At 37.8% G+C, this 13,451-nt stretch overlaps 1 protein-coding gene and 1 pseudogene across 2 annotated transcripts in view; one reads left to right on the top strand and one right to left on the bottom strand.

Annotated features, from left to right (window-relative positions):
* Positions 1–1,507: 1,507 nt before the first annotated feature.
* On the top strand, positions 1,508–7,234 carry ripk1l (receptor (TNFRSF)-interacting serine-threonine kinase 1, like). The gene is made up of 11 exons (XM_079650528.1): positions 1,508–1,643; positions 1,956–2,118; positions 2,780–2,936; positions 3,021–3,158; positions 3,249–3,480; positions 3,596–3,745; positions 3,958–4,034; positions 4,157–4,232; positions 4,338–4,925; positions 5,059–5,208; positions 5,759–7,234. The coding sequence occupies exons 2-11, from the start codon at positions 1,958–1,960 to the stop codon at positions 6,046–6,048; spliced, it is 2,019 nt and encodes a 672-aa protein (XP_079506654.1). The 5' UTR covers positions 1,508–1,643; positions 1,956–1,957; the 3' UTR covers positions 6,049–7,234.
* A 136-nt stretch (positions 7,235–7,370) lies between these two features.
* Positions 7,371–13,451, bottom strand: part of LOC307019936 (opsin-5-like) — an 11,895-nt pseudogene continuing 5,814 nt past the window's right edge. Inside the window, exons 4-5 of the transcript in view lie at positions 11,589–11,605; positions 7,371–11,171 (exon numbers count right to left, since the gene is read on the bottom strand). The product of the transcript in view is annotated as an opsin-5-like (transcript). The remainder of the gene's footprint in view (positions 11,172–11,588; positions 11,606–13,451) is intronic.

The following is a 13,451-nucleotide window of genomic DNA, read 5'->3' as shown; positions in this document are numbered from 1 at the left end:
CTGCAACACAAACATTTCCCAAATTGGGATCAATAAAGTAGGTATATCTTATGTTATCTATCTTGTTTTATTGTAGCACATTATCAACTCTGGTGACTCATCATCTCAATCCACAATAAGATAAATTAAGAAGCAATCAACAGCATGGGTAACTTCAGGAGTGCGATTAACAGAGAAATGATGGCAGCTGTTATGTACTGATTATACACACGTTAAAACATCAACAGGAAGTAATGCTACCCACTGCCCCACATTGACAGCACATTGACAGCACGTTGACACCGCAGGCGACAGTGGTTTAACTTCCTGGTGATCTGTTGTTGCTATGCTGGGCAGTGTGTGACCACCAGACTATAAAAGAAGGTGTCTGCCTACTAAACACTGCTCCACATGTGCAATTGCCTCTTGTACCATGATTGGAGCTGGAAAATATGAAGTGGGCTGGATATCAGTCCACTCAATGCTGATACATTGCGCCTCCATATCAATCATACTGTTATTCTGGTCTCTATTAGTCTAAAATAGCCATAATCTCATAGTTGAATAACTGAAATCATGTGTGCTGTTGATAATAAAGTTGTTTTATTGCATGGACTTCTGTAAAGAATTATTGGAAAATCTGACTGATAATAAGATCTAACAAAATTAGTCCTATAGCCATTTATTAAACAACTTGGAGTTTCCACACAAATCAGAATGTTAAATGCACTGTCTTTTCTGTTAATTAATCACAAAGGTCGATACACTGCACAGCAGAATACTTTTCAAAATTAGCTGAAGATTACCAGCAATAAACATGAATGATTCTGTTGCTCAGAAAAACGTGACACTACAATACAGGTAAATATGAAACTGCTTTGTGGTGGTTTTAGTGTGCAACAGGAGGAATTTATAGTGTGGGCGTTCACAGATAGGCTGCCCAAGATGCAGGCCTTCATGTCATACATCGCCTACGCTGGAAGGGGTTACAATTCAAGTGGTTTCCTGCTTCAATTTCACATAAACATGAGTTTTATCAATGAACTTGTTTATTTGTTTTTATGCATAAAGCTAGAGCATTTTTAGCTTGGCTGCTGTGACATTTTGTATTCAAAATTATATTTCTCTTCCTTATTGGTTCTGGTAAAGCTTTGCTCTCTTAGATGACAAATGGTGTTTTGATACAGCTGGTCATTGTATGGAGGTAAAAAGACAGGTAGATCAGTGTGGTATTGTAACAACATCAAATCTATTGAAAAGCTACTGTTACAGGGAAAGGCAAGGTGGTTTAGTCTGCGATAATTAATTTTACCAGTAGGTGGCGACTTTGCCATGCAACAATATTTAAAATGGGGCTCGAGGAATTTGTATCTCAAAAAATTACTTGTAATGAGCACAGTCTGAGATAAATAACTTAACATTGTATCCTGCATTTTAGTTTTCATTACTGTATGGTTTTCATAGGGTGTTTCGGTGCTTTTTTGGTTTGTATTTTGTACACATGAATATCTATCTGAGTTTGTTGGTCGTCCTGATCTGGTATCGACTTTTTAGCCTGTTTGTAGTTTTTTATGTCCAAAGAGTTTCGCTTCTAGCGAGGACGTCGCGGAAATCCCGGAACTACAAGTGCCCTAGCGTTGCTTAGCTTGTCCAGCTCTTTTTCGGTGGGTTTTACTCCATATTTTGTTTATATTAATAGCGGATATGGTGTATAATGTTGTTCGTCGGGTGAAGAGTTTGGTAAACATTTCGAAGGTTTAGTTATTTTTGCTCAAACTGTCGGATAACTTTACGCGTTACCTTTTAACTTCAGCCTGTCAAAGTGTTATGATCGTTATGGATGGTTGAGTCACGGCGTCAGACTTCCCGTTTCTCTCCATGAAACATGTCTTTATTCTGCAATTTAGAAATGTGTTATGCTTTGTTGTGCTTTTTTTCTTGTGTCGTTCAGCTGTTTTATTGTGCTATTTTACCAGGGATGGCCACCGCGCCACAGTCTTCTTTTCAAATGAGATCGGCTGATCTGATCAGAAAAGAGGCCCTGGACTATGGAGGGTTTGGAGACGTTTACCTGTGCTACCATGTAACCCTCGGCCAGGTGGTGTTAAAGACCATGTATACAGGCCCTATTCGCAACGAGTAAGTTCTGTGTTACTGAATGCAGTGTTGGTCTGCTGGGTATTCCCCCTTGCTTCAATGGTAACATGCATCATGTGCCCAGTCAGGCTCTCTACAACATGTAGTGGACTGATAATGTTTTTGACAGGATAATTGTATTATGTCCTTAGATACAGATGGCAGAATGTTGCCTGTGTCAAATATTGTGCAATCCCAGACAAACTGTATTGGCCTACCCAGATTGTGCATAATGAAGAAGCTCAGATTTTCGAACTTCCTTTTTTATAGGAAAAAATAAAAATACTTGAAATGCGGATGTATTCTAGGTCCAACATCCGTTTTTTTCAGACAAAATGCCTTAATACCAAATTCTGTGTTGATTTACATTCACAGTCCTTCTTTTAAAAAAACATCTACTAAATTATATTTGTATTGTAGCCATATAATTGGATTTCTTAAAAGGGCATTTCAGATTCTGATTTTACTGTTATTTATAGCAAGGTATGCATAAATGAAACGTAATATCTCCAAATAGTGATACCTACTCAATTTAAATCTGTATTTCACTGTCTGCATGATGACAATATATTGGAATTTATTTATTTTGCACAACAAATGGAGTTGCCTCTTGTCAAGCGGATATGTAGTTCTTACTATTTTTTACTAATACTGTACTTTCCAGGGAGAATAAAAAGTCGCTGCTGGAGGAGGGGAACATCATGGCCAGCCTGAACCATGAACGAGTGGTGAAGCTGCTGGGTGTGATCATGGAAGAAAGAGACTGCTCGCTAGTAATGGAACTCCTCCCCAGAGGCAATCTGTCGGTCATGCTAGAGACGGTGAGCAGATTCCATCCATAGTTGGCAGGCTTAACTTTTTTTATATATATGACTTGAATTATAAAGGCACTTAATTATTCCCAGGTCTCCGTGCCACTATCCATCAAGTGCAGAATCATCTTAGAGGTTTTGGAAGGGATGATTTACCTGACAGAGAGACACGTCATACACAAGGACATCAAGCCGGAAAACATTTTAGTTGACAAGGATTTTCACATCAAGGTATATCACAAACTCGGTCCTATTTGTGATTCTGACAGCAAGCATGTACATTTACGGTAATCCCAAATGTCTTTTTTCTTTGTTTCATAGATTGCAGACCTTGGCCTGGCCACCTGCCTGACATGGAGCAAACTCACAAAGGAGGAGTCCAGCAGAAGGAGTCGTAAAGCACGCTCAGCAGGGACGAGAGGCGCTGGGACACTGAGCTACATGGCCCCTGAGCACTTGGAGAGTATACACACTGTCTCCACTGAGAAGTCTGACGTCTACAGCTTTGCAATCGTAGTTTGGGTCATCGTCACAGGGGAGGAGCCGTATGCAAGTGAGTTGGGATGCCAAATAATGCTCGGATGAATAATAAACGTTGAGGCTCTGTTTGTAATACATCAACTGCCTGTTTATTGTCAGAACCCTTAAAGTAAATGATATGTTTCTAGATGCAAGGAGTGAAGAACACATCAGCCAGTGCGTCCGTAACGGGGACCGACCTGCAGTGAACCTTGTTCCAGAAGATACGCCTATAGAGATCCTTCAGCTCATGAAGAGGGGCTGGGATCACAATCCGGTGCAAAGGCCAACATTTAAAGGTGTGCTTTTAACATTAGCATGCGGCCTAAGGTGGCTCAGTGGAAAATGACAGTCTCATGTGTTCAGACGCAAAGAAAATAACATTAAAATCATTCATTGCTGTTGTTTATTTTTTTTACAATCCAAGGCTTGATTTGAATATATGTTTAAACACTGATATCATTATATTGTTGAATGAAAATCATTCTCCTATCTTTTCCTTTTTTTGTAGAGGGACATGACTTCCTGCTGCCTTTCTACATTGAAAAGCTTGAACCTCTTGTAGAGGAAGATTTACAGGAGCTGAGGGTAAATATATATATGTTAATGATTTATTGTAACAATCTCATCCTCTATACACAGTGAAATTAAAATAAGTGAAGTAAAAAACAAGGCAATATCGATAACATTTCTGAGTGATTTTTATGCAGAAATTATATGAAGGCCCAGAGGAACTTGTTGAGAAGATGAAAACTCTGTCAATGACCCAGGAATGTTTTTTGCCAGGTGAGTACTGTTGGCAATCTTGATGAGCTGATGGACGCTCAGAAAGCTAGAAACATTGTGGTATCAAGTAGATTTATCGCTTTAACATCTCTCCTCACCTTGCAGATTGCCCAGCTCCCTTGATGAGTTCAGACAGAAGTGTACCTGGGCCAGTTGAAGCCAGCATTGAGGACATGCATGACATCCAATATGAGCAACCTCTTCAGACAGACGCAAAGGCATTCAGAAGCCCTTCAGCTTTGGAGGAGAAGCTGGCTCGGGAGCTTCAGTACCACAAACATGGCAGCTACAACCAGCTTGAAATCTATCAAGGCAACCCAAATCCTTTCCTGCAAAACCACTTCAGCAATTCAGATCAAGCTATCCAGCAACCAGAACCAGACAAACCCTCTGGTGCATCCTCTGTCCAATCGTGGACAAAAGCTGAGCCAGTGCAGCCCACCAGCCAGGAGGAGGCGTATCGCCCTACTGCTGGTCTCTATAATTCCATGAACTCCTCCATACCTTCTCCATGCCACTTTCCATTGTCTGCCAGCAGCCCTTCTCTATCACAATATAACCAGCAACATCCACACTCCCACTATGACCGCCAGCAGTCCTGCCCAGTTTACCCAGTGTCTGATACGTCTGCTCCTGATATCAAGCCCGGGCGTCTCCTAGCACCCTCAAAGAGCTACTTACCACAAGATCCAGGTACAAACAGACATGTCTTTTTGATAAAGTGTTTCTTCTTGCTCTAGATGCCTGTGGTTTTCACAGCTCTGCCTGCTTTGACTGACATGTTGGAGAGACTGTGTTAATGTGTTTTGCCTTGTGCTTGTTTCAGGATCTCTTTTCATTCAGAATGCGAGCGGGATCCAGATTGGGAGCAACAACTTGATGAGTATCAGAGGTCACGAGGCCTCCAATAGTTTGATGTCTCTGCCTTCGAATGCCTCAGCACACTCTCCCATCAAAGAAGGCATTTTTAAATATGGTAAACCATGGGAATTTTCCTTTAATGTAACACAAATGATAGTTTGTCTATATGTTTACTGTTTATTTTGCAAATAGGATACTAATTGGGGCTGCAATCAAAATGAATTGAATATTATGGTTTTGCTGTCAAATGTCAACATTTCCAGATCCTAAGATGGAATCTTTTCTAAATGTCTTGTTTTCATTCTGAACAAATGTCCAAAGGAATTGCTATTATATACAAACATGAAAAGCAGACATTCTGTCATAAATGGAAAATAACTAAAACTAATTTTCAAAATAGTTGCCAAACCATTCTTGGCGATCAACTAAACAATTAATCCAGTTATCTTTTCCGTCTCTAGTAGTTAGTCAAAAGCAGTAAAATGGTGAAGTTAACAATGAAGTATGCAATTTTTTGCATGTGAGATCAGATGAGAACAACAGTTTTCTAATAGTCAAAAGCAAAGGTATTTCATTGTTAAAAGAATTCAGAGGTAAACTTAAAAAAAGTTATCATTAGTGTTGAATGAAGTCGTCCTTAAATATGTTTATTTTCTGTCCTTCAGAGGACTATGCCGTGACCGAGGGTCACCTGGACATACTGAGGGACAACATCGGTAAAAAATGGAAGGGATGTGCACGGCGACTGGGTCTGAGCAGTGTGGAAATAGAGACCATTGAGCACGACTGTTTCCGTGACGGCCTCCCCGAGATGGTGCATCAGATGCTGGATCGGTGGAAAATGAAGGAGGGAAGTATTGGCTGCACTATTGGGAAGCTTTGTCGTGCTCTGGATGGCCACATAAAGATAGATGTCATCCAGAAAATATTGGACTCCTGCATTTCTTCCTCCTAGATCTGATAAACTTTCTACCTCATTCTGGGTAAAGGACCATCTGCTCATGATGATCACATTTTTTTAACCGTTTGCAACATTTAAAGGCTCTCTCAACCAAAAAGTATACTATTTTCGGATTTATGGGACACATTTTAAATACCTTCTCTCTCGCAACATGTGTCTTGCTCAAAGCATTGAAAATGGCATTCTGAAAACCGAAGAGCTCACTTGACTTTTTCACTGAAACGTTTCCTTTGTTAATTTTTTTAAATCCTCACAGCTCCCTTTCAACCGTTCTCACTTTCTGGTACTCACTTATTTTGAGAAATTGTTACCCGGACTTGACTTTTATTGTGAACTTTTTTAAATGACTATAACTTTTTATAGCAAGAAGATGTCAGGGTTTTCTTAATGTGACATTTCAAAATCTGTTTTAAAAGCAATAATAGCCTGAATGATTAGTATATTATGCATATTGCAAACAATGTGTTACAGCTGACACATGAGACAAGTCTAAGCAAGAGTTATTACAAAAGTAATATTTTTTATATAAAATGTCAATTATGATTGTTTTTATTTTGTGCAAGGTTACTGTAGCTTTAACTGAATATTAACTCATATTTAGGGACAATCAAATGGTGTGTGGTAAACATTTATTCCATCCCAACACAAACAGAAAGACTTCAATCACAGAACAGGCAGGGTCAGCTACTCTGTAAGAATGTAAGAAGCTGAAAACACACGGTATGTATTCACAGAAAGACAGAACAAGTCCATAAATACATTTGCATTTTTGTTGTCATCCATGTGTCCAGTGGGAATCAGTAGACACTCATGAGATGAGTAACATAAAGTCTGTCTCCTTCAGCTTGAGACCTGCTGTAGATTATCTTCTTACATTTCCCCAAATCACGGTAAAGGTGCATTAATTAGCATTGAGCTATTCCTTTGAATGATCAGTGTGTGGATTTACTCTCATGATATCAGATTGTCTTCAAACTGATACGCTGCTGTGATGTACTGTATAGCATTTTCAATTATAAGATTTGATGTTTTGTTCTTTTTCATTACAAAATGTTGTAACAAAAAAAATGTCTTCACTTTGTTCTTCTTCAACAAGTTTGACCCAAAACCAGTTGTATTTTAAAAGCCATTTTGATATTCTAAATAAACTGAACAAATGTTTATAAAATCCCAAAGTAAATACATTTCATGTGTTACATGGATGGAACTACAGTACACACTTTCAGATGGTTTTACTTTTAGTTTTTCCTTTAAATATAACTGCTTATCCCCTGCAACTCTTAAATTGATATCAATATAATGAAAACATCAACAGAGCTGTCACTTCTAAACGAATGACTTTAGACTACAAGTATATATAGTATCTGTATCCCAATTTCACACGTCGTCCTTAATCTAAGGGAGTGCTGAGAATTCTTTCTATATACTTATTCAAAAATGTGTTTGTTTTTTACTTTTCTCTTGATTGACCCTTTTATTCCACGATACCATGCACAACATGAGAGGAAAAGTGTTCAGAGTGGGACTGAAACATTTAACAAACTATTTTGTGAAAAGCTTTCAAAAAAACTGAACTTCAAAGTAAATTACTTTTAAATTATCTGTCATGATGTATTTAGAAGTTTAGATTGCAGACTATTAAATGTTCCTGTTTGATTGAACAAACAGCTAAATACTGTATGTGGATACACATATGCTAACGGCAAAGACAATATGCAAAAATATTAAGTATTTACTCTATGCAGTAAAGAGTATTGGATTGGAACACACTAAATATCACAACTGAACAAGTCGAAATTAAAAATAATGCCAATAATAATGTATTTTTGATCCCATATAGACTATGATAATATTAAAACCCCACATTAGACTCTAGAGGGCTCTGCATGGCATGGCAGTGTGTTGTAGTATGCAGATATTTTTCCTGAGCATTAGACGAATAAACAGTGGATTATATTATTTTTTCATCCCCAAATGCACCTGACAGGAAGACTAATTTTCTCTCTGTTTTCATTAAAAATACAGTTTGAACTTCCATGAAAGGGATTACAGATGATGATGATCTGATGATGAGCTACAGTGATAGCCACTGCTGTTCTCGTTCCCTATAGGTAGGTTTAATATTATCTCCACTAAACACTATAACAATGATTCCTTTCAACCCATGAATGACTATTGATAATGTCCTGGTATACAAATGTGAGCAGGCTTTCTAGCTTCTTAACAGTAATTACATCCAGGTTCTATCAGATTGAGGCATGATATTAAAATGGCACCCTGTTGATTAAAATAACGATTTAAAAACGTTTGTTAAAACAGCATGCCTTGCATCAGCAACACCTTTTACATGACAATTAGGACATGGCTTAATATTCTATTTGGAATAGATGAAGTAGCAGTAGGTCCACGGGATAATTTGAGGGTAATAATTCAGTGAGTGTCTAAAAAACAAAAGTTTGATGTGTCTCATATTTGGTCCTGAGTGAATGCCTGAATCCAATTCCAGTCATGTTAACTTTACAATGGATTTACAAACAACAAATATTACAAACAACATGACCTTGATAATCTTTCTCCTCTAATATATGTATGTATCTGCAGCTACATATTGGATTGCATTGATTGTTTGTTTCATGTGTGTTTCTTCCATTTCCCTCTATTGTAGTGACAAACATATTATACAAATCAACTATAGACATCCCATTTTCATTGTATACAAAAATAATGACTTGAGGTTCACATAATACAGATAGATAGACATTCATGTGCAGAACCATAACTATAGTATTATGTTGCCACATTTAGTTTTACAGTGTGTACATAGATAATTGATCAAGCACCATAAACTGTCAACCTGCAGTTGTCACATGAAAACAATACGAGGGTTGACAGGGGATGGATGTTTTTACCACTTTTGAAATGAGTTATATTTTTGTTCTCCTGCAAAGCCATCATCCAGGACAAATCTGGGTAGAACAGTGAGACTCATGGTATCAAAGTGTAGAAACGATATGAATAACAGATATTAGTTGTATCATCAGCATACACCCGCAGTGACCAGTCAACTGCCTGAGGTTTAACCCAGGCTTTACTAAGATAATGCGAACAGCAGATTACTAAATATCAAGCCCTTAACAAGGTCTACAAGTATTTACTAATCTACATGTCTTTAAACGTTAGCTTTGATTTGAATGTAAGCGATAGTATCCATAGTTAAATCATACATTTATCATGTGTTGTACTTATCCAATATACTATTACTTTGTAGTGAGCAGTCAGGAGTGGGCAATGCTTTCTGCAACATAACCTATTTTTGCATTTTATCCCACGAACATTACATTTGTCATTGTTAAAGTTAAATCAGTGTTGATTATTGGTTTTTGGTTTGCACCAATATGGATTTAGAAATATTTGGACCATAGTCTGATAAAATACATTGTTTTATCGCAGTCAGTCAAACCACATCCATACAGTCCTGATCAAAGAGATGAGATTATCTTTGTTTTGTTGCAGGCTCATAATTAATATTATCTTAAAATGATTTTTTTTACAGATTCAACCATTTGACCATAGAAAACATCATTAAAATCAAGGAGCTTCATTAACTCTCAAAGTTTAAACAGTATGCTTCAAATTATGTTGAAACTTGCCCTCTGTCCAACTTGACCAAGCTTATGCAAACAATAGAGTACAATAAGAAAACTTCACAAAAATCGAGCTTTTTTTAAAGTAATACTCAGATACGGTAGATCCAGATAGAGGATGCGGCCAGTAGTGCTACAAGGAATGTGTTAGGTAGTCAAATATTGATTTAAAAGTACAATTCCTCAACACCTTAAATCTCCCCTAGGGTTTTGAAGACATTTTTAGATGTTATTTAAATCTGAAAAAAAGCTACAATCTAGGGATGCCAGTGATTATTCGATTTTTCAAATATTCGTTACAGTCTCCATAATCAAATTTCTTTTTTTTTAAATTCAATTTTATTTATATATTTTTTTATTATTATTTATGTTTTTCTTTTTTTTCCTGGCTTAGTTTCAACCAAAATATAGACTAATGCTAATAATAGTATTAATAATTGTAAAGGGCCATTGGTCACACCACCAGTTTGTTTTACTGTATAATACTGAATAATCGATTAATATTCGCCAGGGCTGTCCGATTTTCGAATTTGATCATGGTCAGTTTCTGGCATCCCTACTACAAACCGGGCACTTTTTGACAACTTTTTGCAAATTACATTCACTTTAAATTATTAAATGCGGTTCGCATTAAACCTTAAATGCTATTCTGTCATATTAACCAAATAGCCAAACATAGTGGGTGACAAAAGATAAAAATAGCTACACGGCGTGTGCCAAAACACTTAAGGAGCATACGGTACGTCGCTGAACAAGATTTCCTGAAATATATACATTAATTAATGCCACATCTTAAAGAACATAACCTGCAAATTAAGTCCAGAGATATTCTGTAAACATTGTAAATTGAGATAAGTATCAAGGCCAGGCGACTTTAGCATGGCCTGGAACCATCTCCAAATTAATGTGAAAGTTGTCTATTTCTGTCCTTTTTGCACACATGATGGCCAGCAGAGACTTTTTGTGGCACACATTTTGATTCTTCTGCTTTTGTGTTTGGGGAATTGGATTGTCTAGAACTTTAGATGGGTCGTCAATGGCAGGGTTAGGCACGCTGCAGATTTGAGGGTAGTGTCTGAAGCATTCAAAAGGATCATTGCACTTTATTGTTTCTATAGGAGGTTGAGCAGAGTAGTTGGATGAAGGGAATGGGTTTGTCTGTCTGTGCAATGAGCAAATTCGGACCCTGATCTCTGTCTTGGAGCAGCAATTTGCTGACCCCTTCGTGCATTGACAGCAATTCAGAAAGACGTGGCATAGAGTACTAAGGTCCTTGCGTATCACCTTGCGAACATTCGGTCTCAGCATTAGGTAGATGATTGGGTTGTAGATGGTGGACGACTTGGCAAACATTGCCGGTAAAGCAAATGCCAGAGGAGGGATGTTCTCAACGTGCCCAAAGGCAGCCCACATGGATACCACAGCATACGGACTCCACGCCGCAAAGAAACCGATGCAGACAGCAACACTTAACTGGTAAGAAATAGATCACAGAAGAGAAAACAGTGTATTTGATTGAAGAATACAGTTCATTGTTTGTTTTGGCACTATTGATGATAACATACAGAAAAATTACAAGGCATGTCCTTTAAAGGCACAAGGTGAACCTGAAATATTTATTGATTTGCATCAGTCAAAAGGCCACATAGGCATTGTAATCCATAGCTGTTTAAATTAAAGTTATTCTTATGGAGAGAGGTGTATAATGATGACCATCGATCATCAAAAGCAGCGTTAGCTTGTTATCCATCAAATCAAATCAAATTGTATTATAGCCCCAAATCACAAGAAATGCCTCAAAGGGTTATACAAAGCAAACAAAAGCAAAGACAAAAACAAAATACAAACGTCATAGCGTAAAAATTATAAAAACATTATACAACATTGTACCTCAGCATTAGTATTGCCTTGGGATAAAAGCATAAAAGTATCTCCAGAGCCAATTCCTGCTAATATTGACCGGAATAGATCCTCTGTCACTGACGGATCTATTTAGGTCATTAATCAGGGGCGGATCTAGACAAATATTCATGGGGTGGCAAGAGGGTGGCAGGAGATTTTGAGGGGTGGCATCCCCTGGCAGAAGTATTTGCTGATTTAATTGCAGTCATATCAATCAATGTTAACTACATGCTGCGATTAACATTTTGTTCAGCAAAACGCCTCAGAAACTGATTAAGATCCAAAGCTTTAGTGCGTTTTGATTCAATGCTGAGTACAGCCAAACTTGACAGTCTTTTCTCTGTCATTGTAGACCGCAAATACCTCATTCCTTCCGTCTATTTGGGTCCGAATGCTTCTCGTTTTGTGCCGTCCCGTTCAAATGAAATCGTCGCCAATCATATTTCAACGCTCGCGCCAGGGCCGGGGGAGTATGGAGCTATTTCATGGTCATAAGTTTTGATCATTCAAAAAAATACAATTTATTTGAAAGTCCAAGTTTTCATCCTGAACTTTGAAAAATACAATGTTGTATTCAAAACAAAAACAAGTATTTGAAATAATTTTTCAGGTTGAATATTATTTTGATTCAGTTCAGCAATTTTTTTTAATAAAATATTTATGTTCATATTTCACTTTTATACATATTTTGATATTTGGATACTTGTTTTTTTCAGTTTCAGATTTTACGTTTTCAGATTCAAAACAATAATTTTTTCAGTTTCAAATCTTTTTTTTTCAGGTTTCAATCTTTTTTTCCCCTTTTAGATCGTTTTTCACTTTCAGATCTTTTTTTCGCTTTCAGATCTTTTTTTTTCGCTTTCAGACTTTTGACCCTGATATTGCTTCGTGGGGCGGGGCTTACCAAAGAGTAGTTTGGCACCCTGAGTGACAGCCCTCCCTCTGTCATGATGCCTTCATGGATGTTAGGTCGCGCAAGAAATACAACTACACACTTTCTATACACAATACTCCCGTGATTGGTGGTAAACAAAACTGATACCAGCATCAAAGTTCCGTTAAGCGAGCTGTTGAGCATCGCAGTTGGCAAAAATCAAGGTATAAGAGCAATAAACTGTGCTAGAATCTGAAATCACGTATCCGCAATCAAGCGTTGTCCTTCCCCACTTCCACGTAGCTCCATGAACGCAGCATAGTATTGGCTTGGTTTTTGCGATCAGAATCTAAATACCTTTATTAGTCCCACAGAGACAGCCAATGTTACCTAAAGCATGCATACACAAAGTATTAAAGATTAAAAAAAGAAATTATATATATTTTTAAAGTTACACATTTTACATAATACACACCCTGTGACAGTTCTGCGGATTTAGCAGCCAGGTATATATTGCACAGTTTTTAACCGCATATATATATTGCACATACTGCAAATATTGCACATAGTTGGTATTTATCAACAAGAGGTGATATAGTCTGTGTTGTTTTGTGCGGGGCCGGCTGTGCTGGTTGTATAGTCTGACCGCTGCAGGAAGGAAGGACCTGCGGTATCTCTCCGTGAGACAGCGGGGGATGGCGTCAGGTCCACCAGAACACAACCTGCTGGCTCGTTGCGGATACGTAATTTCCCATTCTAACACAGTTTATTTGTACTTGATTGTTGCCAACTACGATGCTCAACAGCTCGCTTAACGGAACTTTGACGCTGGTCTCAGTTTTCTAACATCCATGAAGGCAACATGACAGAGGGAGGCCTGTCACTCAGGATGCCAAACTACTCTTTGGTAAGCCCCGCCCCCCCAAGCAATATCAGTGCCAAAAGTTTGAAAGCGAAAAAAGAAGATCTGAAAGCGA

Source organism: Notothenia rossii (genome assembly GCF_949606895.1).
Source record: "Notothenia rossii genome assembly, chromosome: 9".
Classification (NCBI taxonomy): Eukaryota; Metazoa; Chordata; class Actinopteri; order Perciformes; family Nototheniidae; genus Notothenia; species Notothenia rossii.
This window is presented reverse-complemented; position numbering and strand designations above follow the sequence as displayed.